The 23,457-nt window shown below is 57.6% G+C and overlaps 9 protein-coding genes across 9 annotated transcripts; 3 read left to right on the top strand and 6 right to left on the bottom strand.

Moving 5' to 3' along the window:
- Window positions 1-148: 148 nt before the first annotated feature.
- Window positions 149-2,592, bottom strand: FA10DRAFT_266135 (hypothetical protein). The gene is made up of 3 exons (XM_025521374.1): window positions 2,036-2,592; window positions 1,545-1,957; window positions 149-1,485 (listed from the first exon to the last, which is right to left on the bottom strand). Exons 1-3 carry the CDS (start codon window positions 2,460-2,462, stop codon window positions 274-276), a joined length of 2,052 nt encoding a protein of 683 aa, XP_025379554.1. The 5' UTR covers window positions 2,463-2,592; the 3' UTR covers window positions 149-273.
- A 272-nt stretch (window positions 2,593-2,864) lies between these two features.
- Window positions 2,865-3,227, bottom strand: FA10DRAFT_266134 (hypothetical protein). The gene has a single exon (XM_025521373.1). It carries the CDS (start codon window positions 3,144-3,146, stop codon window positions 2,961-2,963), a length of 186 nt encoding a protein of 61 aa, XP_025379553.1. The 5' UTR covers window positions 3,147-3,227; the 3' UTR covers window positions 2,865-2,960.
- A 36-nt stretch (window positions 3,228-3,263) lies between these two features.
- FA10DRAFT_266133 (hypothetical protein) lies at window positions 3,264-4,774 on the bottom strand. Its single transcript, XM_025521372.1, has one exon. The coding sequence runs from the start codon at window positions 4,585-4,587 to the stop codon at window positions 3,427-3,429; it is 1,161 nt and encodes a 386-aa protein (XP_025379552.1). The 5' UTR covers window positions 4,588-4,774; the 3' UTR covers window positions 3,264-3,426.
- A 997-nt stretch (window positions 4,775-5,771) lies between these two features.
- FA10DRAFT_266132 (putative DAK2-dihydroxyacetone kinase) lies at window positions 5,772-8,256 on the bottom strand. The gene is made up of 5 exons (XM_025521371.1): window positions 8,221-8,256; window positions 8,065-8,159; window positions 7,771-7,998; window positions 7,117-7,703; window positions 5,772-7,054 (listed from the first exon to the last, which is right to left on the bottom strand). Exons 2-5 carry the CDS (start codon window positions 8,151-8,153, stop codon window positions 6,096-6,098), a joined length of 1,863 nt encoding a protein of 620 aa, XP_025379551.1. The 5' UTR covers window positions 8,154-8,159; window positions 8,221-8,256; the 3' UTR covers window positions 5,772-6,095.
- A 1,846-nt stretch (window positions 8,257-10,102) lies between these two features.
- FA10DRAFT_90738 (hypothetical protein) lies at window positions 10,103-11,298 on the top strand. The gene is made up of 2 exons (XM_025525771.1): window positions 10,103-10,912; window positions 10,970-11,298. The coding sequence occupies exons 1-2, from the start codon at window positions 10,193-10,195 to the stop codon at window positions 11,189-11,191; spliced, it is 942 nt and encodes a 313-aa protein (XP_025379550.1). The 5' UTR covers window positions 10,103-10,192; the 3' UTR covers window positions 11,192-11,298.
- A 527-nt stretch (window positions 11,299-11,825) lies between these two features.
- Window positions 11,826-15,054, top strand: FA10DRAFT_90740 (hypothetical protein). The gene has a single exon (XM_025525772.1). It carries the CDS (start codon window positions 12,036-12,038, stop codon window positions 14,556-14,558), a length of 2,523 nt encoding a protein of 840 aa, XP_025379549.1. The 5' UTR covers window positions 11,826-12,035; the 3' UTR covers window positions 14,559-15,054.
- A 219-nt stretch (window positions 15,055-15,273) lies between these two features.
- Window positions 15,274-15,862, bottom strand: FA10DRAFT_285223 (hypothetical protein; the record flags this gene model as incomplete). Its single annotated transcript, XM_025523976.1, has 3 exons — window positions 15,274-15,322; window positions 15,409-15,622; window positions 15,700-15,862. 3 exons carry the CDS (start codon window positions 15,860-15,862, stop codon window positions 15,274-15,276), a joined length of 426 nt encoding a protein of 141 aa, XP_025379548.1.
- Window positions 15,863-16,099: 237 nt separating this feature from the next.
- On the bottom strand, window positions 16,100-16,694 carry FA10DRAFT_259550 (hypothetical protein; the record flags this gene model as incomplete). The annotated part of the gene is made up of 2 exons (XM_025519976.1): window positions 16,100-16,498; window positions 16,569-16,694. 2 exons carry the CDS (start codon window positions 16,692-16,694, stop codon window positions 16,100-16,102), a joined length of 525 nt encoding a protein of 174 aa, XP_025379547.1.
- Window positions 16,695-17,528: 834 nt separating this feature from the next.
- On the top strand, window positions 17,529-23,334 carry FA10DRAFT_266127 (hypothetical protein). Its single transcript, XM_025521370.1, has one exon. The coding sequence runs from the start codon at window positions 18,012-18,014 to the stop codon at window positions 23,079-23,081; it is 5,070 nt and encodes a 1,689-aa protein (XP_025379546.1). The 5' UTR covers window positions 17,529-18,011; the 3' UTR covers window positions 23,082-23,334.
- Window positions 23,335-23,457: the final 123 nt, after the last annotated feature.

Raw genomic sequence — 23,457 nt, 5'->3', positions numbered from 1 at the left:
TGCGCGCGACGCGCGCGCCAAGACACAGAGCCGCACGGACTAACGCTTCGACTCAATCTCCTCTGCCTCAATCGCCTTGCGACGAGGTGAAATTTAGCTCCTCAAGACTCTAACGTGCTTGTCTACAGACGGTCCATGACATGGTTTGCAATCAGATGACCTTGGCATTCCACGCTTGCAGTGTGTATTATAGTCCAGTGGTGGCAATTTCTATGAAAGGAAGTGAAGCATGCTAGAGAAGTGGGGGAAAGGGTAGCAGAGGAGGGAAAGAATTCAGTAGGCAACAGCGACGCCCTCTTTTCTCGAGTCGCTCGCCGCCCACACGTCTCGTCTCCTTCTACCCTGGAGTGGGCCTCCGTCTGCGAGGCACATGACTGCCTGCACCTCTGCGACAGCCAGGTTGATGTCCAGCACCTCGAGCTCGTGGCCACGGTCCGTGAGCCCGTCCAGGCGGCTCGGCTCCGTCGTCGTCTCGGCACTGACTTGGTGCGGCAGGAGCTGGTGGTGTATTCTCGGCCGCTCAATGGCATCTGAGAGCGTGTAACCCCAGTCGAGGTTGAGGAGCACCTGGGCGATGGAGCCGTAGATGCGCGAGCCTCCAGCGCCGCCGATGGCGAGGTAGAAGGAGCCATCGGCGTGCTCGATGATTGCCGGCGCTGTCGAACTGAGCGGCCGCTTGCCCGGCTCGGGGTAGTTGAACGGCGAAGGAAAGAGGCCAAAGGCGTTTGGCACACCCGGCGTCGAACTGTCGTCCATCTCGTCGTTGAGGATGACGCCAGAGACAGGATCCAAGACCTGTGAGCCAAAGATGAGGTTGACGGTGCTCGTCAGCGCCACAGCCATCCCCGACTCGTCGACAGTCGAGAGATGCATGGTCCCGTGGCTGTCGCGGACATCAAACAAGGGCTCGTAGTAGTCGATTTCATCATGGGTCCGCTCGTCGTCGATCTTGCTCCGCATGTGGTTGACGGCAGGCTCGGACGCGAGCTCGTCGATGGCATCGAGGGCGCTCTTGTTGAGGAAGGCCGGGTCTCCGATGTGGGTCCTCTGGCCAGACGTAAACTTCATCGCCTCGATGAAGCGATGGGCAGTGAGGCCAGACATGTACGAGCCAGGCTCATTCCAGTCTGGGTAGGTGGAGAGGACCTTGAGCAGCGAGATGAGCACGGGACCAGAGGTGGGCGCGGGCGTGGTAAAGATGCTCCGGTTGTACCACGTCCCCTCGACGGGCTCCAGAACGCGAATCTTGTACGAGGCCAAGTCTTCGAGCGTCAGGATGCCGCCCTTTTCCTGCACCTTGTCGACGATGGATTTGGCAAATGGCCCCTCGTAAAGGGCCTTTGACCCTTGCGAGGCAACAGCCCGCAGTAGGTTGGCGAGGCCTGGCCGTCTGATTGTGTCGCCTGCGCGCAGGAGGGTGCCCGTGTCGGCATTGACAAACGTCGGCGCCCAGTCGGGATCGGTGAGCATAAATGTTCCAAACATCTAAGGGACGGTCCATGATGTCAGCTCGACTTCGCCTTCTTCAGAGAGAATGGACCCACCTTTAGTCTCCTATCAAGTTCCCTGGACACATATGTCGACTCGGCCAGCTTGATGCTGGGCTCCACGAGCCTGCTCCAGCTGAGCTTTCCCCATCGCCGGTGCGCCTCTTCGATGCCCAGCAGCTCGCCCGGCACGCCGACCGAGAGGCCTCCGATTCGCGCCGCCATGGGATCGCCCTCGAACATCCTGGAGTGCGACGCCGCTGGAGCCGTCTCGCGGAAGTCGATGACGTGCTTGTCGCTGCAGTACCTCTTCTGCTTATTCCTCCTCTTCTCCGCCTCGGTGCACTTTCTCGGCACGCGCACAGTCATGAAGCCGCCGCCACCGAGGCCTGACGAAAACATGTTGACGACACCCGTGCAGAACGTGGCCGCAATGGCCGCATCGACTGCTGTGCCGTTCTGTTTCAAGACTATATCAACGGCCACCTGGATCAGCTTCTGTTTCCACTTTGCATGTTTCCCGCACTTTTGCGCTTGCGTCTGCTCACCATCGACGCCAATCTGGCTGCACCGGTGGCTCTCTGCCGCGACGGCACCGTGGGTGCCATGGGCGAGGACGGCGGGGTAGTTTCTGCCTTTGCCAAAACGCGGATCTCTCCTGTCCTTGATCTCTTGCACGACAATGGCTGCAAACAGAGCGATGACGAGGAGGGCGAGGAGCACACCCAGGCCGCGCACAATGGCTTTGGGAAGCAGCGGCTTCGTCGCTCTCCGCTGGCAATGTTCTCTTGATCGATGTCTTCTTGACGAGTCTGCTGCTGTTGTCGCTGCTAATGGCGATGATGACGACGAGGGCCCGGCCTGCCTCACCTGCTCCGACAGCAGCGGCGTCCGCTCGCTGCTGTCGGCGCCGGCGACTGCCGTAGTCGTGCTCTCGCGCTCAGGCGTCGACGAGGCCGTCCGTCGAAGCGACATGGCCTTTTTTTCCTTTCTCCTCCTGCTCCGGGGATGCTAGTCTCTTGTTAGGAGAGAAAGCAGGAATTTTGAGTCTCTTTCTCTCTCTCTCTCTCTCTCTCTCTCTCTCTCTCTCTCTCTCTCCACCGATCGACGACGGAAATCTGGACCTGAATCTCTTTCGTGCGCGCGCACTCGCACGCCAACCGAAGCACGAAATCAGAAATGAAAAATCAGAAAAATACAGATATTGTTAGCATATGTCCAAACAAGAAAATTTAAAAAGAAATGCCCGAGGATTTGGGTCGGGGGGCCTAGGCGGTCTTGGAATGGAGAGGGCGGGGACGTGGAATGGATGGGGTATGCTCTCAGGTCTCACTCAGCCCAAGAGACAATAACAGTTGCATGAAATCATATGGAACGCCCACTACTTTTCTTCATGGGTGCTTTGTGCAGCTCGCTTTTGCCTTTGCTTTTCAGAGGCGAGGCGTCCAGTCCTGCGTGGGCAAGATGGGGCCACTAATGACAAAGTGCGAGGTACCCGAGACGACAATACCAAAGGGTCAGGGGCGCGGCCATTAGTAATGCGCCGACTAAAGCGCCAAGCGGGGTAGGCGCCGCACTCATGCGGCGTCTCAACCATCTGTTCCTTTTTGGATTCTGTGCCTTTCTTGCAGAGGCGGCGGCTCGGGCGTGGACTCTCATTCTCGCACGGCGAAAAGGGACACACACACAAAAGACAAGAAAGAAGTGCACAAATGTTGTAAATTGAATGTTGGAAGCGGTGCAAGCTTTTCCATCCCATCCTGGGGAAGCAAGCGACCTGAAGCGTGACAATAAGTGAAGAGATGGAAAGACCAAAAAAAGTGTCCTGAGAGAAGAGCGCTTTGATTGTTGTGTGCGTGGAAAGCCTAGTTGGTCGACCTGGTATTAAGTGTTTGATGTACGAAAAAGGAGAAAGAGGAGAACGGGTTCCAGGGGCATCTTAGGCCATGAGGACCAGGGCAAAGGCAACGGCGCCGGCCGAGAGGGCGACGAGAGGGTTGCTCAGCGTAGCGACGCCCGACGTCGACGTTGGCTGGGCATTGTAGGCATTTGCGTTGGAGTTGGACGAGAGCGTTGGCGCCGTGTTGTCGTAGATGCGGTTCAGGCTGCTAGAGGCCGTCTTTGTCGACGAGGAAGAGGCAGCGGTGGAGGAGGACGAAGAAGCAGAAGAGGTGACGGCGGGTGCCTTGACCTGGTTGGCGCCCGTCGGGTTCGTCGTGTCTCCGGGAACAATCGACGGAACTGCCTGGCAGTTGGACGACTTTGGCGCCGCGTGGGCAGACGGCGTCGAGGCGTCGCCCTGCATGAAGGTCGAGGTGCCGTAAACACCCGGTGGGTCGCTGACGTCTGCATCACAGCTGTCGAAGCCTGGCTGGTAGTTGCCCGGCATGACCCAGTCACAGCCCATAGTGTCGTAGACGTGCTGGCAGTTGGCCTGCGCCGTGGCGCTCTTGCCCTTGCAGGCACGCATGCAGAACTCATTGTAGGCGACAAACTGCATCCACTCGTGGACCTGCTGGTACGTCTTGCCGTCCTTGGAGAGGGCGGTGGTGAAGACGAGACCGCCGATCGGGTTACCGTTTCCGTCTGCACCGTGCGGGTCCAGCTCGCCACCGCCGTCACCGGCGGGAACGTTGATCTTGGTCAGGTCACCGGTGCCGGTGATCTGGACGTAAGACTTGGTCTGGATGAAGTGGGCGCCCGTGATGGTGCCTTCGGGAATGAGACGAGTACCGTAGCCCTCCTTTGTGCACCACGAAACCTCGATGCGCTCCGTGTTGCCGATGGCGCTGTTTGGTCCGGGCGTGGGAGGTGCAAAGATGCAAAAGTCGTCGACAGCGTTGATGAAGTTGTTCTGGCACATCGATTCAGGCGAGCTGGCGCCCCACTGCGTGCACTGGTTCGTGCCTGCCTGTCCCTGCTGCCACGTCTTGGGAAGCGCATCGAGGGTGAAGTCCCGGTCAGAGGCATCGCGCGACGTCAGGTTGGCCACACGCCGGTGAGGCTGCTTGCCCCGGGCCTCGAACTCCCTGGCCGAGGTCGTAGTGACAGCGCCACTCAGGAGGAGCGCCGAGAGGAGCATTGAAAAGGCTGAGTGCATGATGGGCTATAAATTGTACGGATAAGAGGACTGGCTGGTACGTTGATGCTTGTTGTCCCGACAGACCACCGTGAACTCAAAAAACCGGGAGACCGGTGTGTGGGCGAGACAAGGAGCGAGGCGGAACGGTGCGAAACCTGTAAAGACTGTGAGAGAGAGTCGGTAGAAGAGACGAGGGATGAAGGGATAGGTGTAGAGAGTCGATGGTAAAAAAAGGTAGAGGGGAGGAACGGCGGCTTGCGAGCGATAGCTAGCCAGCCAGCCAGCTTTAGGACTTGTCGCGCCCGACGAACCTCGCCTAGGCCAGGCGCCTCGAAAGGGAGGGCAGGCAAAACACCCCGCGACTCCTAAAATAAGTAAACAAAGAAAACCGACTAAAGTTGGAAATCGACGTTCTATCTGCATACAAAATAGGCAAGCGGGCTTCCGAAGTATTGCGTGCAGGGGAAGAAAAGAAGGATCCGACTCGCTAGCGGCGGCAGCGTGGTCAGGCCGGGCAGACAGACATTCCCGCCCGCCTGCCCATCCGGCGGGTTGGTATTCTATTACTGCTACCTCCTCAGGTATTTGTTAATTGGCTCCATATGCTGCGCTGCTTCTGCGCTCAAATTGAGCGGGAAACTTATTGTGCCATGCATGCTGCACCGTCTTCGGCTGACTAGCTAGTCGTAGGCCCCTCCTCTAGTTCATCGTTTTGTGCTCGATCTTTATGGTGCGTTGCGCCGCTTCTTGTTATATTTGGCTCTATGCATTCTCATGTGACCGTTGCCGATAAGGTCCACCCCGTATCTTTCGGAAGGTCGGTGCCCCTCTTCTGCTCGCAGTCCACAGTTACCTATCTTTGCAATCAACAAACACCTCCGGACCAACGAGGCTGCATGCAGCTGCGCGAGAGTCAAGACCAAAAGAAGGTGCATGCAAGTTCCATTTGAGCTCCTATATATTGGTTATGGCAGACCAGTCTCGCTCAGGCGACAGGGAAGCGTTTCGAGCAAGCACTTCTCTCTTTATGCGTCTGTGCCGACGGTGGCCCGCATCGTTCAGCGGTGAATGTATGCGCGCGCAGGTACGCTTCGGCTTCAGACAACCACTACTACTAGCTCGCGAGTGATTCATGTGCCCAGAAATAGGGGTAAAAAAGGTGCATCACTCCTTCATGTCTGCTAAAAGCTTTTCGACACGTAGCGAGTATTCTCGAGAATAGAAGGATGGGACGGTTAGGTGGAACGTGGTAAGGACTGTGCAAATGGCGCCGTGCCAAGAAGAAGAAGAACATGTCGGCAAAGCCGATTGGCCTGATGCAAGAGGAGGGAAGTTCTCGAAAGACGCGCTGTCTTGGCCTGGCGTCATGGCGGTGGATTCTGGTACGCTCAGCTCAATTGAGTGTCTCTCTCATGGTCTGGTGACCTGCTCGACGAGCAATTTGAACAAGGACAGCTCCTCCATTGCTTCACAATTCCCTTGACAATCGACATCTACAGTAGCTATAAGAGTCACGGGAAAGACCACTACTCGAGAGCCTGGCGCAGGCCATCAACGATGGCCCAGACACCCCAGGCGCCCGGGTCGGGAGGCATGTCCTTTTCGTCGTCCTTGCTGGCGACGTAGGTGGCCCTTCCGAGTCTGGCCCGCATGGTCTTGGTGTCCTCGGCGCCGGCCTTTGCACTGTCGACGGCCTCCTTGAGGCTCTTGCCCGAGCCCAGGTTCTCGCAGAAGGGCGTCAGAGCGTCAACAAGGGTGCGGTCACCGGGTCTGGCGGGCGTGTAGGTGCCCAGGTTGTCGAGGGCGGCCTTGGACGCGGCACCCCACTCCTTGAGCGTCGCCGGCTGACCGGGCTTGCCAGGTCCGTTGATGAGGCCTTGAACGAGACCGGCAAAAAAGAGAGCATAAATAGCACCGCTGGTGCCGCCCATTGCGCTCTCGAGGACGGTGCCCACAGTCAGGCAGGTGCCCGCCGCCGACTTGAGGTCAATCTTGCCCTTGCTGAGAGCATCAAGGACGGCATTGGACGCGTGGGCGAGCGTCTCACCACAGTCACCGTCGCCGACAATGGTGTCGAAGCGGGTGAGGTCAGGCTCGGCGGCGATGGCCGACTTGGCGCCCTGAGTGATAGCCTTCTTGACCAGCTCTGGATCACCGTTGGACGGACCACCAGACGACTTGGAGGCATCGTCAGAGAGACCAGAGACGCTGCCCCCCTCGGCGCGGCGCTTGGCCAGGAGCTCGGCAGCCTCCTTCTCCTCGGCCTCTCGGTCGCGAGGCTTGCCGGTTGGGTTACCCCATCCGCTTCGGACACCGCTCCACGAGTAGGCATCGGTGTCCGCGTCGAGAAGCTCGAGGAGGTCCTGCCCCGTCTGCTTCTTGACATTCTTGTGGTTGATGAGCGAGATGCCAAAGCCAGGCGCGTTGAGCGACGTCATGTACTGGTTCGCAAAGCATCGCGAAGGGTAAAGGCCGTATGTCTTGCCTAAATGCTCAGTCATGGTCAGTGAACCTTTCCATAGCTCTAAAAACTCTAAGTGCGCTCACCAAGCTGCTCGATTGTCTCGTCGAGGAGAGCATTGAGCTCCAGCTGGCTCACACCGCCGAGGTTGTTGAGGAAGACGATGGGGGCGTCATCTTTGTCGAAGTCGAGGTAGTGACGGTCGGTGTCGTTGGGGTTGAGGAGCAGATTCAGCATCTCGGAGACAATCTTCTCGGGAGGCGGCGTCTGATCGAGACGCTTGAAGCCGGGTTCGTTGTGAATACCCATGCCAATCTCGCAGGCTTCGGCAGGAAGCGCGCCCCACTCTTCTCCCTTCTTTGAGCGACCGGGGACGTGACAGTGGTCGAGCGAAGTGCCGACCGAGACCGTGTTCGCGACGGTGCTGTCGCCGAGAGCCTTGAGCTGCTGGACATTGAGACCCTTTTCGGAGCCAGCACCGAGGATCTTGCAGGTGAAAGGGTTGCAGGCCAGCCCACGACGGCCGACGAGGCCACCGCGCTCACGGCCGACGGCGACATCATCGCCAACAATGACCATCTCAACGCCACCCGACTTCTTGTTGCCGCTGAATGCGAGCGCAGCACGGGCCTTTTCGGCAGCGAGACCAAAGTTGAGGCAGTCGCCCGTGTATCTGAAGCGCGATAAGTGCGGTGAGTACAGTGCAAGGGACCCCACGATCGCAGCCACTGCCGGCTCACCTGTTGACAACGAAGATGACACCGGCGTCGGTGTTTGCAAGATCAAGACCACTGCAGATCTGCGATGCAGAGGGCGAGGCGAAGATCTCTCCAGACACGGCAGCGGTGAGCATGCCTCGGCCGATGAGGCCTGCGTGGCCAGGCTCGTGACCGGCACCACCGCCGGCAATGATGGCCACCTTGTCGGGCGAGTGGGTGCAGTCGTAGATGACCTTGTGAGGCGCATAGCTTCAATGGAGGTTTTCATCAGTCCTCTGTAGCGCTCGGGACATGCCCTCGTCATGTTCCACTCACAATCGCAGAGCCGGATTGAGAGCGATAGCGCCTCGCTCGGCCTTGTCGACAAGCCCTTCGGCCGAATTGTAGAAGTGCTTGGTGGACATGTTGCGCTGATGGACGCCAAGGTAAGCCGTGCAGGCGGTGGACAATGGTTCGACACGGAGCACTCACCGATCCTCTCAAGTGACGATGGAGAGGCACGTTTGGAATGAATGAAGTGAGAAGGTGAAGGTCCGGGTGGATCAGCTTTAGGCTTTCGGCTGCGCCAGCAATATGTTGGAAAAGTGGAGTACGTAGCGCGAGGAAATGGGCAAAGCTTCTTGGGCCCACGTCGCGTGTGGCAAGGCACCAGAGCAGAGGCAGGCCCAATCTCGCTTCTGCAATTTTATGCGCTTCTTTTTGGAGGGTGACGTTGAGTTACACACGGCTGCAGATAGAAAAATAGACGAAGAGAAAGTGCCATGTGACCAAGTTTGGGTGTGACACAAGTTGAGCGCGACCAGTCAGTGGTTGGTCGTCTGAGGGCGTTACGGTGATTCAATATGTGATCTCTCGATTGATGCTGATGAGGAGTGTGACGAAGCGAGAGTACCTTCGACTCCGCCCTCCGCTCCGCGCGCGCGTTCTGCTCATGCTCACCGCCTTTCCAATGGGATGTTTTGTGACTGTAGGATGTGGACGCTGTCAAAAAGGATGAAAGCATGTGCCGCGTTTCTCGCTGCTGTGAGCAAGAGCGGAGAGGTGCAGGTCCTCTTCTACCTCCCTTTCCCTCCTCGTCCTGTCCAGAGAGGAAGGGCATATGGACTCACGAGATCGTGACCACCTGTCGGTGGCATTTCCTCTGATTTCGACAATTATGCCATTTGTGTCGATCATCAGCACCGGTCTCGCCATCATCGGCCCGGCCTTGAAGAATCGAAATCGAGTCGGGTCAGTCGAGGCCGCGTTCGACGGTGCCACTTCATCCACCGACTTCAAGACATTGGAGCAACCTCCAACGGCAATGGAGGGAGACCGTCGAGCTAGAGCCGGAGCCGAAGCCCAAGAGTGCAAAGCGACAAAGGAAACCTACCAGCTCCTCCAGGCCCTTGTCGACCACCTGTCCCAATACGTCTTTCTTGTGTACGTCCTCTGCACCTTTCTTCCCAAGCACAAGACCATCAGCTTCTTCAGCGATGGGCTCTTCCTCGTTAGCTGCACACTTGTCCTCGTCTCCAAGGCGCTTCTTCCCCTGTCCGGCACCGTGGCTTCCTGCTTCGCCGTCATGGTGACCGACATCCGTGAAGGCGGCCTCCTTGACACCACACGCTTGACGACTGCACTCTATGTCTTTCCAGCCCTTGCTCTCGCTCTTGTCTTGGCTGGCGCCAGCTATGCCCTCCGCTCGAGCAGCACTCCTTCCACCTCTGCTGCCCGCCTCCTGATCGTCTCTCTCGCCATCACCACAATCCTCTCGACTTTTACGATCTCCTTTCTCCTCTATGCCCTCAACCGCAAAGCCAGAGAGCCAGCTTGGATGTTCTCTAGACCTTCGTTCAGACGTGCGGCCAAGTCTTCAGAGCCAGCTGAATCAACTCCGACAAAACCTCGGGCCGGGCAGCGGACGCAAGAGACAACGCCCGAGTCGCTAACGATGCATGCAACGAGTCAAAGCGACACCGCCTCTCCTGTCAAGCTCAACGAGAGTACATCATCTGCTTCCGCCCACCAGAACCTCTCCTTCCTCGATCTTCCTTACCTCCCAGCAGGCGACACGGCCAGCACAGCACAGACAGCCTCACATGCAGGCACCTTCTCGGCCGGCACACTGGCCTCATCCAAGGATCCTTTCGGGTCTCAGCTCGGAGTGGAAGAAGGAATAGGAGAAGCAGGTACAGGAACGAGAAGCACGATAAATGCGCTCGCTTCTCCCTTTGGACGGTTCCGAACCCATCTCAGCGTCGGGCGGGGCTATGCTCCCTCGTCTCTCAACCCAGCCCGGCCTGCGTCTGCCTTTGGGACCGGCGGCACGGGCTTCACCCAAGTCACCGACGGCACAAAGGCGTCGTCGGACGATCCGTACAACGGTCCAGCCCCGAGCCATGGCTCCTCGTCGGCCCGCTTCGGCTCTCGCAGCACCGCACACACCCTCGCTTCGTCCACCATGAACCCTTCGTCGTCCTCGTCGTCTTCTGTCACACCATCATCCGTGAGACCCGTGCCTCGCTACCATCACCTGGACGGAAATGGGCACGAAGGCATTCTGCTCCGTCCAGAGAACATCATCGGCGAAGAGAGCCTCGAAGATGTGATCCAGCAGAGCCTCGCCCACCTGGCTCCGCCCGTCGATGATGCTGACGAGCCACAAACGCAGAGTCAAGAGGGGCAACAACATGCTGGCCAAGTGACAGTGGAGCCATCGATCGCCGTGCATGACGATACACTTGACCAGGATCTCTTCGGCGAGATCTCACGATCGTCTCTGCCAAAGGTCGAGAAGCTGCCAGCGAGCCAGGCCTCGCGCTCGCCCACCCCTGGCTTCACTTACGAGCAGGACGACTCGAGCAGCATCGTACTGATCAGCCGCCCATCCTCGTCGCAGGCGACGACGGCCGACTTGCTCGAGCCAGCCGCCCAGATCCAAGGTCCATCGCTGTTTCGAAGAACCATTCGCACAAGCACAATTCATTTCAATCGCAGCGATATTTCGACGCTGCCCTATCCGAGGTTGCTTGACACATTCGGCGTCGCGATGCTGCTTCGCACGCAGCCGGCCGCTCGGGAAGAGTGGTCCGACGAGAACAATCAAAGTGGCGTGAAGGACCCCTGGAAAGACGCCAGAATGAGGCTCAGTGTTCTCTGTGTCAGCATCTGGCTTAGCTTTGTGAGTTCAGTCTGGAAAAGTAAGAGATCTTCAGCGCTGACCATGTTGGCTACGCAGATTCTGGCGCTTCCTCTGCTCTGCTCGGCCATCGTCAAGGGCAATGACGCTGAACCGTCGCTAGGCGCGTTTGTATGCATGATACTGAGCATCTCTCTGACTGGTGAGTTGTGCCTCCACGCTGACTGCGGCATCTCTGACCGTTCCACTCGACAGGCCCTCTCTTGGCTCTACAAGTCATCCTTTCCAAAGGATTCACCTTCGTGGTACCCGAGTGGTTGAGCAATCTCGGCTCCATTATAAGTTTCAGCAAGGAGGATCAGCCCGTGCACGGTACTGCTCATTGCAGGATGGAACCCACGGATGCGAGGGAGGACGAGAGCGAGACAGTGGAGCAGGAAGACCAAGAAGAAGAAAATGGTGTGCCTGTGGCAGGGGCCGGCTTCGAGGATGTCAACGGCTACGATAGTCCAGTGTACGGACGCGTGCCTGGTCGATGGCGTCGTCAGTACGACAAGCGAGACAGCAGCAAAGGCCGCTCATCAGCCATCCTTCCTGTCAACGACCCGTCTCGATCGCGACGAAATCGACACCGCGCGGTCCGGAGCGTGCCGTTCCCCCAGGAGCACTGGCGCGCAGGCGCCGTCGAGGGAGATCACGTCGCGTCGACGCGCTCCGGCCTCGAACGCCTACTGAACCTGCTTAGTGCCCATCCCAGGCTCGAAGTTCTGGCTGAGCAGGCAAAGCAGCTTTCCGAGGAGCTTGCGGAAGAAGTAGAGGGTGATGTCTCAATCTCCTCGATCAGCATGGTTGACATCGAACTGGGCCCGAGTCATGAGCTGATCCAGAACATCATCCGAAAGCTCCAACGGTCCCTCGTCTCCTCGAGACACGGAGGCCCCATACCCGGCGCGCTGGACACGCCTGCGAACAGTGAGGCCCTGCTCAATGTCCATGCTAGAAGCCGCAGTGAGGGTGCCTTTGCGGGTGACGACTACTCAGTGACATACGACATTGACGCGCTCAGCGCCTGGATCCTGCCTAGGCTCGTGCCTGGTCTTCGCGTCGGCCCAGAGATGCGCATCAGGACCGATGAGTGAGTGAAGCACTGCTTCGTCTCGCAGTCATGCTAGCTTTTCTGACTTCTGGCCATTCTAGCGACCACTACTCGCTGCTGGAAGAGTTCGAGGAGTTGCGTCGACGCACCGCTTCCACAACTTCCCGCAACACGACGTCGTGCGACGGCCCACTGACAGGACGGCACTCAGAGGGTGAACACCGACAAGGAACTCAAGATATTTCAGTCTCCGGCGACTTTGGCGGCCCGTCCAGCAAGAAAGCCATTCGTCCGCCTCGACGAGGCGCTGTCCGTCAGCGAAGAGCCGACAACAGCACTGGCGCTATCTCGACGCAAAGCCTAGTGAACGACAAGAAATCCTCCTCTCCGTCAGGAGACGAGCAAGTCGCAGAGCGTCTCGATGGACGCGTCGAAGAGGCGATGCTGGAAATGAAAGACAAGGGCAAGCAAACGGAGGAAGGCACGGCTTGGCTTGACTTTAATTCCGCCGCGACCGATGCATCGCCTCTCACGGAGAAGGACTATCAGGTATCTCCGACAAGGGGAGCGGAAGACCAGGTACATAACGAAGAGCTGCTCTCTCCCTTGAGTCGCTCTTTAGCAAACGAGCTGGGACTTTCTCCGACGCCCAGTGAGATTCGACGCAAGCGATGCCTCTCAGCCGAGCTTGGGCTGCTGGTGGAGAAAGACGAAGAGAAGCACCACGAGGCTCTCGAGTCGGGTGACACCGTGAGCCCGCTCAAGCAAGACAAATGGAAACGGCGGAGCCTTGGCTCGGAGATGGGATTGAGACAATTCAGCTATGATGACCTCGACGCCCCGAACGGATCACCAGTCTCAAGCCAGGTCGGACGAAGGCGGACATCGATCGAATGGGGATCCGCTTCTAAGCGATCAAAAAAGGCTGAAAGCAGCAGTTGCGGCGGCAGCGTCCTCTCTGTCGGCACGGAGACGGAGATCATCATCTCTCCCGATGTGACAATCGAGCGCAAGGGGTCTGTCAAGTCTGTTTGCGCATCGGTCACCGAAGATCAAGCAGAGCAGCAAGCTGTAGAAAAAAAGGTGGAGGCGCAAGAGGAGCTGCAGCAGCACGTCGTCGTCCTAGAGGGAAGCTACAGTGACGAATCTTGTCGAGATGAAGAGGGTCCGGCACCCATTCAACACCCCGAGATGGAAACCTCCAGTGCCGAGCATGAAGAAGACATCGGAAACGTCACTTCCCAGTGTTCGATCGAGGAGGTCCTCTTCGTGCGTCAAGCCGGAGCCGCCTTGTCCGACGAAGCAGGCGAAGAGATACCGAGAAGGACAACCTACCAGCCCGGGATGCCACTCGAATTGCTCGAAGAGGTGACTGAAGAGCCGACTGTGTCCGAAGTAAGCGATGAGAGCGTGACCGGACTGCAAGCTGCCAACACCAAAAGGAGCGAAGGTCTGCCGGGATCCGACAAGGAGCAAATTGTGACAATGTCGACACCACCACGAGCGCAAGGCATCTCGCAAATGCTCGACCGATCATGGGAGAGGCTTCACGGCCTTGGCACTCCCAGCTCGGTTGGCGGAACATCGGCATATGGCTGGGCCGAGCTTCATCTTAATTCATCGTCTCCTCGCTCAGCTTCTCGCTCGCCCTCCAAGTCGACCACACCGAGGACGAGACCTTCGATGTCGAAGAAGATCCACCAGCAACGTTTACACCAGCAACTTGCCTCCCACGCCGTGCTCTCGCCATTTTCTTCACCGCAAAAGGTCATTGGCCTCAACTCGAGCTTTTGGATAAACTCTCCACAACCCGTCAAGCTCGAGCTGCAGAAGCTGCTATACAGTCAGGCCAATGCACCACTAGACCCCTTTTCTTCGTCTTCCAAGGTGATTTCTCCAAGGACCCGTCCACGACTCTTGGCCGACCAGATGGAGATGATACAGAACGACGATGACGACTGGGTCGAGCTCGAAGCCGACGAAGAGAAGGTGACTGCGAATGGAGGGCGCTCAGCATCGACGACTCGCCGCTGGAAGAGAATGTCGTCCAGTTCCACCATGTCGCTAGCAAGCATCGCTACTTCGACAACCTCGGGCAGCCTGCGACGGAGCAGCAACGGGTCCTCCGTCCTGGAGAATCTGCAGCAGGCGAGTAGGTCAAAGGGAAAGGGGAAGGAAAGGAGAAGCCTGCACGAGATTTGGTCAGGTAAAAAGCACGGAAAGACGGGCACGGCTGATACCCCCGCGACACCGACGTATCCAACCTCGAAGACGAGGGACGCAACCACACTCGGTCTTGATGCATTGAACGGCGAGAACGGCAAGACCGACTTGGGTGAGAGCGATGGAGATGAGAAGACGCCGGTGACCGCTTCGCAAACCCTTCATCACCGTCCGCCCTCTCCGCCAGCCTCGTCGATGGCAACTAGTATGAGGGCGACGGGAGGCTGTGAGGAAGAAGAAGGTGATCATGGCTCAAGCTACAGCACCGATGCAGTCTCGATCAAGTCTTGCAAGAGAACCAGTGAGTGTGAAGATAGGAGTGGCATGTGTGTTCTGGTGCTGAGACGAAGCACGGCCAGGTTTTGCTAGACCACAAAGGGTCTTGATCACGCCTCCCAGCAGTGCCTTCACTACCGTCTTGGGTAACCCCTGCCAAGAAGACGCTCAAGACGAGGAGGCACACTGGCAAGACGAACCTGACTCAGCCGCAGAAATGCGAGACCAAGAGCCTGAAGCGACTGTGTTGCCCTCGCCAAGCTCGTACACCAAGAGGCGTCGCTACGCGATCGGCTCGCCGTCGACCGCTTCGTCTCCCAGCAGGAAGTCGATGAGCAGCTGCTCCTCTGCGACCAAAGTGACTGGCAGCTCGCGCCAGATCGAGGCTTCGGCAATGTCAAACGCAATGACTTTTGCGAGCCCGCTGCGAGAGATGAGAGGCCCGCATCGACACCGTCGCACGCCAGGTTCGCTACACCGTCAGGGCGGCAGTGCCGGCGGCGGTTCACCTTGCTCCATCAGCCGCCCACGCGCACAGCTCCCCTCGGTCCATATTCGCCCTCCAAGCTCTTCCACCAGCGTTCCTATGGAGCATCACTTCCCCTAGGCTTCTTTCTCTATACTGTCCCGCTACTTTTCAGTCTCCTTCCAATCTCATACACACCAGTCTGACGCGGGTCCCGCAGGCTCCGTTGAAGTGTATATGCGGTAGCAGTGCTACATGACTATGATTCTTCTTGCCCTGTACGCGCCTCTCTTTCCCCTCGCTCCTGTCGTAGCTGGCTCTTTGATGTGAGACGGGGCCATTTCAAGTTGCCATGGGTGCCGTTCCGCTCGTCTGTTTGTCAAGCTCGGCCCTACCGCACGCATCACATTCGTCAGCATTACGGACTTATTACGGACCTAGGCCAGAAATTGTGCAGGGGCAAGGGGGAAGGCTCACCTCAAAGCCTTGCTGAAGTCATCTTCAACGTCGTCATCGTCCCAGTTGTCCTCCCACAGGTGGTCAGCTGACGAGCCACCTGCCGCACTCCCCGGGGCCCCCGATGCGCCGACACCGCCCGCGCTGTTGCGCTCGCCTGAGATGCTCAGGCCCGAGGCACCGCCCGTCGTGTTGGACGAGAGATGCGCAAGCGACGTCTCTGAGTCGTCCCAGTCTGCCACCGGATATGAGAGTCTCGTCAGCTTCTCCTGTCACCCCTCTACACTCGCATGCGCGGGAGGCGCGACGCACCCTGCACCTCGAACTCTTCGAACTCGTCATCCTCGTCCAAGACGCCCAGATGAGGCACCTCGTTGCTGTTCGAGGCGCCTTTGCTGTTTGGCTGAGCGCTTGCTCCGCCAGCGGCTGATGACGAAGGCCCCTGATCGGCTTTCTTGGGAGCGTTGCCGGACATGTCTGAAGGTGAGCTGGAGCGAAGAAAGCGTTGGCAACGTCTCGAGCGGGCGAGCTCAAGGGACGCGTGTTCTGACAAGTGTATATCCACGTGACGGTCGGGGCGTTTGGAATAATATAATTGCTTTCAGATGTTACAACATTTCTCCTTATTTCAATATAGAGATCCTTCCCTCCACAGGGCAAGGAAGACGAGACTACAACTGCTCGAAGACAAGGACTGCTAAAAGCACTTCTTCTAGGCACCAAAGCCCATTCCCTCTACGTGTTCGACTTCTTGGATCTCGGACAGCCAGTTGGCTCTGTCCTTAGTGAACAGCTCGGTATCTGGCCTGAGCTTGGTCTCCATCAGGTTGAGGTCGTCCACGGTGCCAATTCTGAGAATACTGACGCCCGGGAATCTCTCGCCGACGCGGTACATGAGCGTGCCACAAGTCGAGCAAAAGTGATTGGTCATGTACTTGGAAGTGACGGGTGTCTTTTTCTGGCTGAATTCCTTGAGGTTCTCCTTGCCTCGGAGATGCTTGAGGTATTTGTTGTCGACGATGAAATTGGAGCAGAACATCGACGAGGAAATCTTGTGGCAGTCGTAACAGTTGCAGACGAAGGCGCCCTTGTAGCCTGGCTTGTTGACCGGCTGTGTATGCAGGTAGTGAGCTACCATCGCCGCAACTTCAATGACGAGAGAGAGAAGCTGTGAGACTCACGAATGCCAGCTGGACAGCCCCGCAGAAGCACGTCGCAGTCGCTTCGTCCTCGTTCGAGTAGCCGTCCTGAGTCAAGCTGGCCAGAGGCATGTAAGGCTTGGACTTGTCTGCGTTCTTGACCGACATTGTTGTGTGGTTCTGAATAGCTGATAGGCGTGTGTTGGCTCTTGATGCTGACATCGCTGTGTTGGCAGTCTGAGGGCACACTCTTATATGCTTGTGAATTGTCCCCGCACCTCGCTCGACTTGCTCCACTTTGGCTACTTATCACCGCGTTACACGGGTGTCGTCTGACACTACGACAATTCATGCGCTTCGGAGCTTAATTGCTTGACCCTAAAATCCGAGATACAGCGCAAGCTTCATAGGCGTTTACCATGATGACGGCTGTTGAGAAGCGTCTAGCTTGGCGAGTCGGCGTCGTTGTCTTCGACAAGCTACAATTCTCACACTGCTCGGGAATATTTAGTGCCGATGGGAAGCGGAAGATCCACAGTTCGTCGACCACGGTTAGGCTAAAAGCCGAGGATGTGTCCGCACGCCACCTTTGTAAGATCCTCTTTCCACCCAGTCGGACTTTTCCACTTTCCGGGCCTGCATTCAAGATGCGAAGCTCTTGCGAGCCTCTGGTCTTCTCAATGCTGGCCGGCCTTCGAACAAGGCCAGAGCTGCCATGGGAGGGACAGATCTCGTCAAGGCCGGAGCCCGTGACTTGAAAACCCGTCACGAATTTTTGTCAGACGCGTGTCGTGTCGCCCACGATGCAAGCCGCATTTCTCAGGCTTCGAAAAAGAACAACACAAGCTCGCGCGCTCGCGCGCTCGCGCCCGAATATCAAGCTATTTCTCTGGCTCTCTCCTCCTTGCATTACTCTGCCTCTCCCGTGCCTGCCTTGCCTGTCGATCCAGCGCGGACGTTGGTCAACAGAGATTGCAAACATGGACAATTCGCTAGCACCCACCTGGCCCACTGACTGGGGAAACAGTACTGGCGCCCCGCTGGTCTGCGTACGCATAGGAAGCTTTCTTCTGCTTGGACGGAAGACGAGAGCGGAAAGGGGCGAGGAATGACATGTCGCAAATAATGTGATCGCCACCCCTCTTCTCTTTTTAGAGGAAGTGCTTGTTCTCCGCCAGGCTGCTTGTTTCCTCCCCTGTTTCTCGCGCCTTCCATCGAAACAGCCGACCGTATCTCCCGGGATTTTGGCTCTTGCCCTCCTGTTGCTGTTGCTGACAGCAGGCCGAGCTGTTTATCGCCATCATCACCGACGTCACCCTTCTCTTTCCCCCTCTTCCTGCTTCGTCTCCCCGCTTCACGCTCGCTTCTTCTCCCCCTCTCCTTCTTGTCACCACGCTCATTTAACAACCACGCTCGTTTAAACGGCCCACAGGGTCGGTCTGACCGGATAATAGTCCCAGAATCGAAGAAGAAGAAGGAGGAGCCATGGCAACAATCCCTGAAGCGCCATCAACACCAACGAGGGCGGGCAAGCGCAAATCGCTTATGGTGGCTGTCTCGCAAAGCGCGCAGAGCAGCACTACGGACCATGGAGGCTCGAGACCATTTAGCGGCAGCGGAGCAGGACTCTGGCTCTCCTCGGGCGCCGAAGGTGGGTCTGGGTCGATGGGAAGGGCGGCCAGCAAGAAGAAGAGCAGCAGGACTGAACAGATGGTCGACCATGTCGCCAATGCGGATGCCAAAGATGCTGCTGCGGTCGAGGCTGCGCTTCTAGGGGTCCTGGACAAGGAGAACCAGGCAAGGACACCACGCACATATCACATCTCACCTCGACTGCAGGGTAACGAGCAGGCGGCTATAATTCGGAGCAGCGGATCGGATGGGAGCGTCGACGACTGGGAATGGAAGCTGCGAAGCGAGACAATTAATGCGTCAGCAAGCGGCGACGTTGACCTCGACCTGAGCTTCGACTTTGCCAGCCAGCTCGAGACGGAGAGACGGAGGCGCGGACAGGAGCCCAAGCTGGTTTTCGACGAGAAGCCAGCCTCGCCTCTGAGCATCAAATCCATCAACGCCTCGCCCGCCGGCATGGCATCAGCCAAGTGGACTTCGAGACACCGTAAGGAGCCTCCAGCGCCGCTGCCCCTCTTTTCCAAGCTCAGTAATCAAAAGGCGAGCGCAAAGGATCAGAACGTCAAGAGCGCATTCAGTCCCATCGATGATGCGCCGCTGGCCACGACACCCCTCAGCGCGACGAGACGCGGCGTCGACTCGGGCTTGAATGCACTCGCCAACAGTATTACAACGCAAAGTGATCCACCTGCCGCCTCTCATCTACCCCTGCAGCCGTCGGCCTCGCAAAGTTCTTCTATTGTCGACCTCACATCGGCAAAGGACGCCGACGAAGTCTCCTCAATTGTCCGACAGCAGCGCCAAGATGCCATTGAGCGGCAGCAGCACCAGAGAAATAAAAACACAAAGGCCAAGTCAAACTCTGTCTCGCCGAAGAAGCTGAAGACGAAGCGATCGGTTCCCTTTGGCTTTGGCTACAATGGTGATGTCGGCGGCGATGGCGTGGGACAACAAGAATCTTCAACAGTGTCGCCGAGAAAGGTCAAGAAGAAGGGCTCGGTGACGGCACTCGGCGAGAACAACAACAGACACAACGTCCAAATGGGTATGAAAGGAGCCAACGAGGAAGAGGAGGACGGGTACGACTTTCGAAAGCATCTCAAGAAGCAGCCTAGTGTCGCCTCCTCGATTGGCGGCGGCGTTGGCACCGGCACCGGCACCGCAGCCAGCTTTGTTACCGCAGATGGCTCGATGACTGCTGGCCATAAAAAGAATCGGAGCATGGGTCGAACGAGGGGAAACAGCATCGCGAGCACCGATACGTGGAAGACGGCGGAGACGAAGGCATCCAACGGACAGGAGGAAGGAGGCCCTCTTCCTCCTTTGCCGAGCTTTGCCGGGCAAGGTGGACTGGCACTTGGCCTCTTTGACGGTTCAGAATCTGCCACCATGCCCACCGATCCTCGTCTTTCGTCGTCCACCAGGGTGCTGCTAGAGCCCATGTCGGCCAAAGGCCACACAATGCAAGAGAATTCGAGCAGCCCGGCCATGCACGGTAGCGATCTCAGCTCGCCCATGACGCCCTTCTCGGCCCTCTTCTCAGAGCCTGGCACTGGTCGAGCGCCGGGGAGCGACTTTACCCACGCAACCGCCCCTCCGTCGGAGGCAGCAGGAACACCTGCGTCTCTCGGCTTTACTCGCCTGTGGAACGACGATGCAAAGCAAAGGCGTGCTTCCCTCGAGCACACTTCCACTGCTATGGCTCGCGCTGCCACGACTACTTCGGCCACCAAGCAGTCAAGCAGCCTACAGAACAACATCATCAGCGAAGAGGAGAGCGTTGACCGCATGACTGCTTCAGCACCGGCAAAGGCTTTTCTGGTGGACCTGCCCAAAGTCGACACGGAGACCTGGATCCGACAGCAGAATGTTCGCACCAACACCGAGGACAGCAATAGTAACACCAATGGGAGCGCGACGTCAAGTTCGGAATCTGACTCGGCAAGGGGAGCAGGACCGATGATTCTGGATACGAAGAGCAGTCCAACGGAAGGTGAACGTTTCTTTGCTACGGCCACCAATGCTGAATCGCAGCAGCCTCGTAGTCCGCTCCTACTGAGCCCTTCCCTGGCCGCAACAGTAGCTATTGCGACGGATGCCAAGGACTCGACTAGGAAGCGATTGCCCTCTCAGTTGGGTCCTATCAAGGACATGCGTGCCTTCACGAGCCCTGAGCCATCCGTCTCCCCAACTGCCATTGGATTGGGCCTCGACTTTGGCGGCAACGACGAAAATGACAAAGGAGTCAGGCGTTCCAAGAGCTTCCAGTTCATCCAAGATGACAATGTCATCGTCGAGCGTGCCCAGGTTGATGTGCCGGCCTCCGTTTCAGTCCTACTGGACGGAACGTCGCCCGCACCGAGGTTGAGCACGTCAAGCAAGGGCCCGGGTAGCGTCAAGCTCAACGTCATGTCGAACGTCGACAAGAACACGACGTCGGCAGTCCTCTCGTCGCCCAGCTTCTCTTCGAGCTTGGATGCTTTCTCCTTCAACGCAACTCCCCTGTCGCACACCATTCGTCTTCCTTCGGCTGAAGAGCTCCCTCAGCAAACCAATCCGCGATCGCAGCCAGCAGAAGCACAAACGGTCACAGAAGATCTTTTGTCCCCAGATCCGGCAGATGAAGGCGGCGCCAGTCGAAGTCGGTGGAGCTCTAGGCTGTGGAGTGCTGCAAAGGGCTTCGCCACTGGCGGAGATTATGCGGGCGTTCTCGACAAGACGGAGCGCGGTAACTCTCCCTCGCCTCCTATGCGCCCGCTCACCCTACTCAACACCCGACCTCTCAGCGATGGCAAGCGAAGCCACCAGAGATCCAGGTCACACGACGGCAGCCGCGAGCAGACGCAGCAGCAGACGCAATCGAGGAAGAAAAAGCAGTCGACTCTCGGACCTCACAATGTTGTCGATCTTGGATCTGTGTCTGCTCCCACATCGGCTATCTTGCCTCCCTCGCCCTTATTCCAGTCCTTTGGCATTAGTCACGATGATGAACCAGAGAGCACGCCTCGTTCGCCTGCACCTGCAGCCCTGGCTAACGACGACAAGGTCGACTCTCGATCCAAGGCTAGCCGAAATGTAAAGAGACACTCGAGGATTCGCTATCTCCCTAGCGGCCTAGAGGTCCGACTTGAGCCAACGGCCCAAAGTGACCCTACGTCGCCTCGTAGTCCGTCGGCGGCTTTTACACCCAAGCTGGCGGATCTCATGCGAGAAGAGGAGCAGTCGTTTGCCTCGCCAAGCAGCAGGAGAAGCTCGTGGCGCGGTCCAGGAGGCCAGCCAAGAGGTGGAAGCAGGTTGCCATACGTCCCCTCTCCTACACCAGGCGATGAAGATGCTGGTCTGCTAGACTCACCTTCAGTGGACTACGCTGCCAGGAGGCAGAGCTCGCCAGTCATTGGATCGCCTTGGCTCGGCTTCGAAGATGAGGAAGAACAAGACAGGGCAGCTCAAGACGAAGACGAAGAGACACGTCGGAGGCGGGTCGAAGAAGAGCTCAAGACGGCGAGAGAGAGATTGTTGGCGGGCCAAGCGAGCCCATTCCCCAACCCGCACCTTGATACAGCTGCACATCGTCAGAAGCTTCTCAGAAATCGGTCTATCATGTCCACTTCCACAGTCAGGCATCGTCGAGCAGCGACCGAGACCCTTTCGCCACCAACTGCCACCGTTGCTCCGCTCTCCTGGACCTCTTCCAGGCAGGGTGGAGAGGCTTCGACACCATCCGCACGTGTCTGGCTTCACAAACCTTCAAGCCCCGAGTCGCCCTCTCAATTTGATGTCTATGGTCGGTCGCGCGGCCATCAAAAGAAAAACGCCATAGACATTGGCCATCAGAATGGTCACGGCGGGTTGAAGAACAAAGTGGGCAATCCCATGGTCGTCTTTGTCCCCACGTCGGCCATTGAGAACCATCTACTTCGGATGACGGGCTCGCACGCGCAAGCTGACGAGCGCAAAAGGAAACGCATGGTCCGGAGAAAGGTTCTCACGCACCACTGGTGGTCTTCGGTCCTTCCCTCGAACACGCTGATGAACACCTCGGCTGCGAAGAAGCGCCAGTCGACATGGTCTGAATACGGCGAGGGTCTTCTCAAGTCCAGCAAGGCGGTGTTCCACGATGGCAGACCAAGCAGATCCATGTTCCTCCTTGGCTTCATGGGCATGCCGTGGCTCTGGCTGATTGGCGGATGGTACCTGGACCAATGGGGAGAATGGCCGCAACCGATGGAGCCTCTGCTCCTGCCGGAGGACTACATGATTGTGAAAGGCCTTCCTCCGGCTCCTTCGAAAGAGCTTCCGCTGGTGCAATGGCAGGCGAAGGCACGGCCGGAAGAGGAGGACGAGCAGTCTTTAATGCCGCGGACGCCTCAAAATCCTCGGCAGCCAGATCAGTCGGAATCGACTCTTTCACCTCCCTCGCCTGTCTCCAAACAGCCAGTCTCGCGTTTCGACGATGACGAGGATGAGCAGGGCGACGCGATCGTGTCGCGGGGGCCAATGAGGAATGATCAACCTTTTTCGCCCAAATTTCTTCTGCGAAATCGCTTCTCAAATGTCTTTCGAAGCGGTGACGCATCCCACGGCCGCTTTCAAAGTGGTGGAAGACTTGACGTTCAACGAGATAAGATCCCTTCGACCCGACAACGCAAAATCAATCAGCAGAACCAAATCAAGCCCGAGCAACGACCCATCACCGTGCAACTCAACTATTACCTCGCGAATCCTGCGAAGTTGTACGACGCTTTCGAGGATTCCGTCTATCAATCTACCTGCCAGATTGTCGCAGGCTGCCAGCAGACGGTGTCCAACTGCCAAAAGCTCGACCCATTCGTCCTCGCCAACAGGATCTTGGGACTGGGCAGCATGGTCATTGCGTTTGCGCTCATGGCTTGGGCCATCTACGAAGTCGTTCAGCGCTATTAGAATCTTTCTTTTTGTGGTCTTCTTGCTGCTTTGGAGGCGCCGAGCGAGAACAAAGAGCCGATTTCGCTCTTTGTTTTGACGTACTTTTCTCTCCTTTGAGCATCTCAAAGCCGCTCTTGCATTTCGCTTTCACCCTTCTTTCCCCTCTTTTCCCCAGTCCCTCTTGGCTTGTCTTTTGTCTGTGAAGATATCCTCTCATTACTATTACACACTCTTTTGCAGCAGTTCTCTAAATCTAATCGTATGTACACAACGACGGCTGAATGAACCTCGGCGACCTAGGGTATCGACGGTGAAAAGAAGATGCCGAGTGTAACTGTCTGTTCCTTTGACAGACCACGGATTTGTGTCTGCGCAAGACCAGAGAGCTTACTGC

This window comes from Acaromyces ingoldii, assembly GCF_003144295.1.
Source record: "Acaromyces ingoldii strain MCA 4198 unplaced genomic scaffold FA10scaffold_2, whole genome shotgun sequence".
NCBI classification, from domain to species: Eukaryota; Fungi; Basidiomycota; class Exobasidiomycetes; order Exobasidiales; family Cryptobasidiaceae; genus Acaromyces; species Acaromyces ingoldii.
The sequence above is the reverse complement of the archived record's forward strand: the minus strand, read 5'-3'. Positions and strand labels throughout refer to the sequence as shown.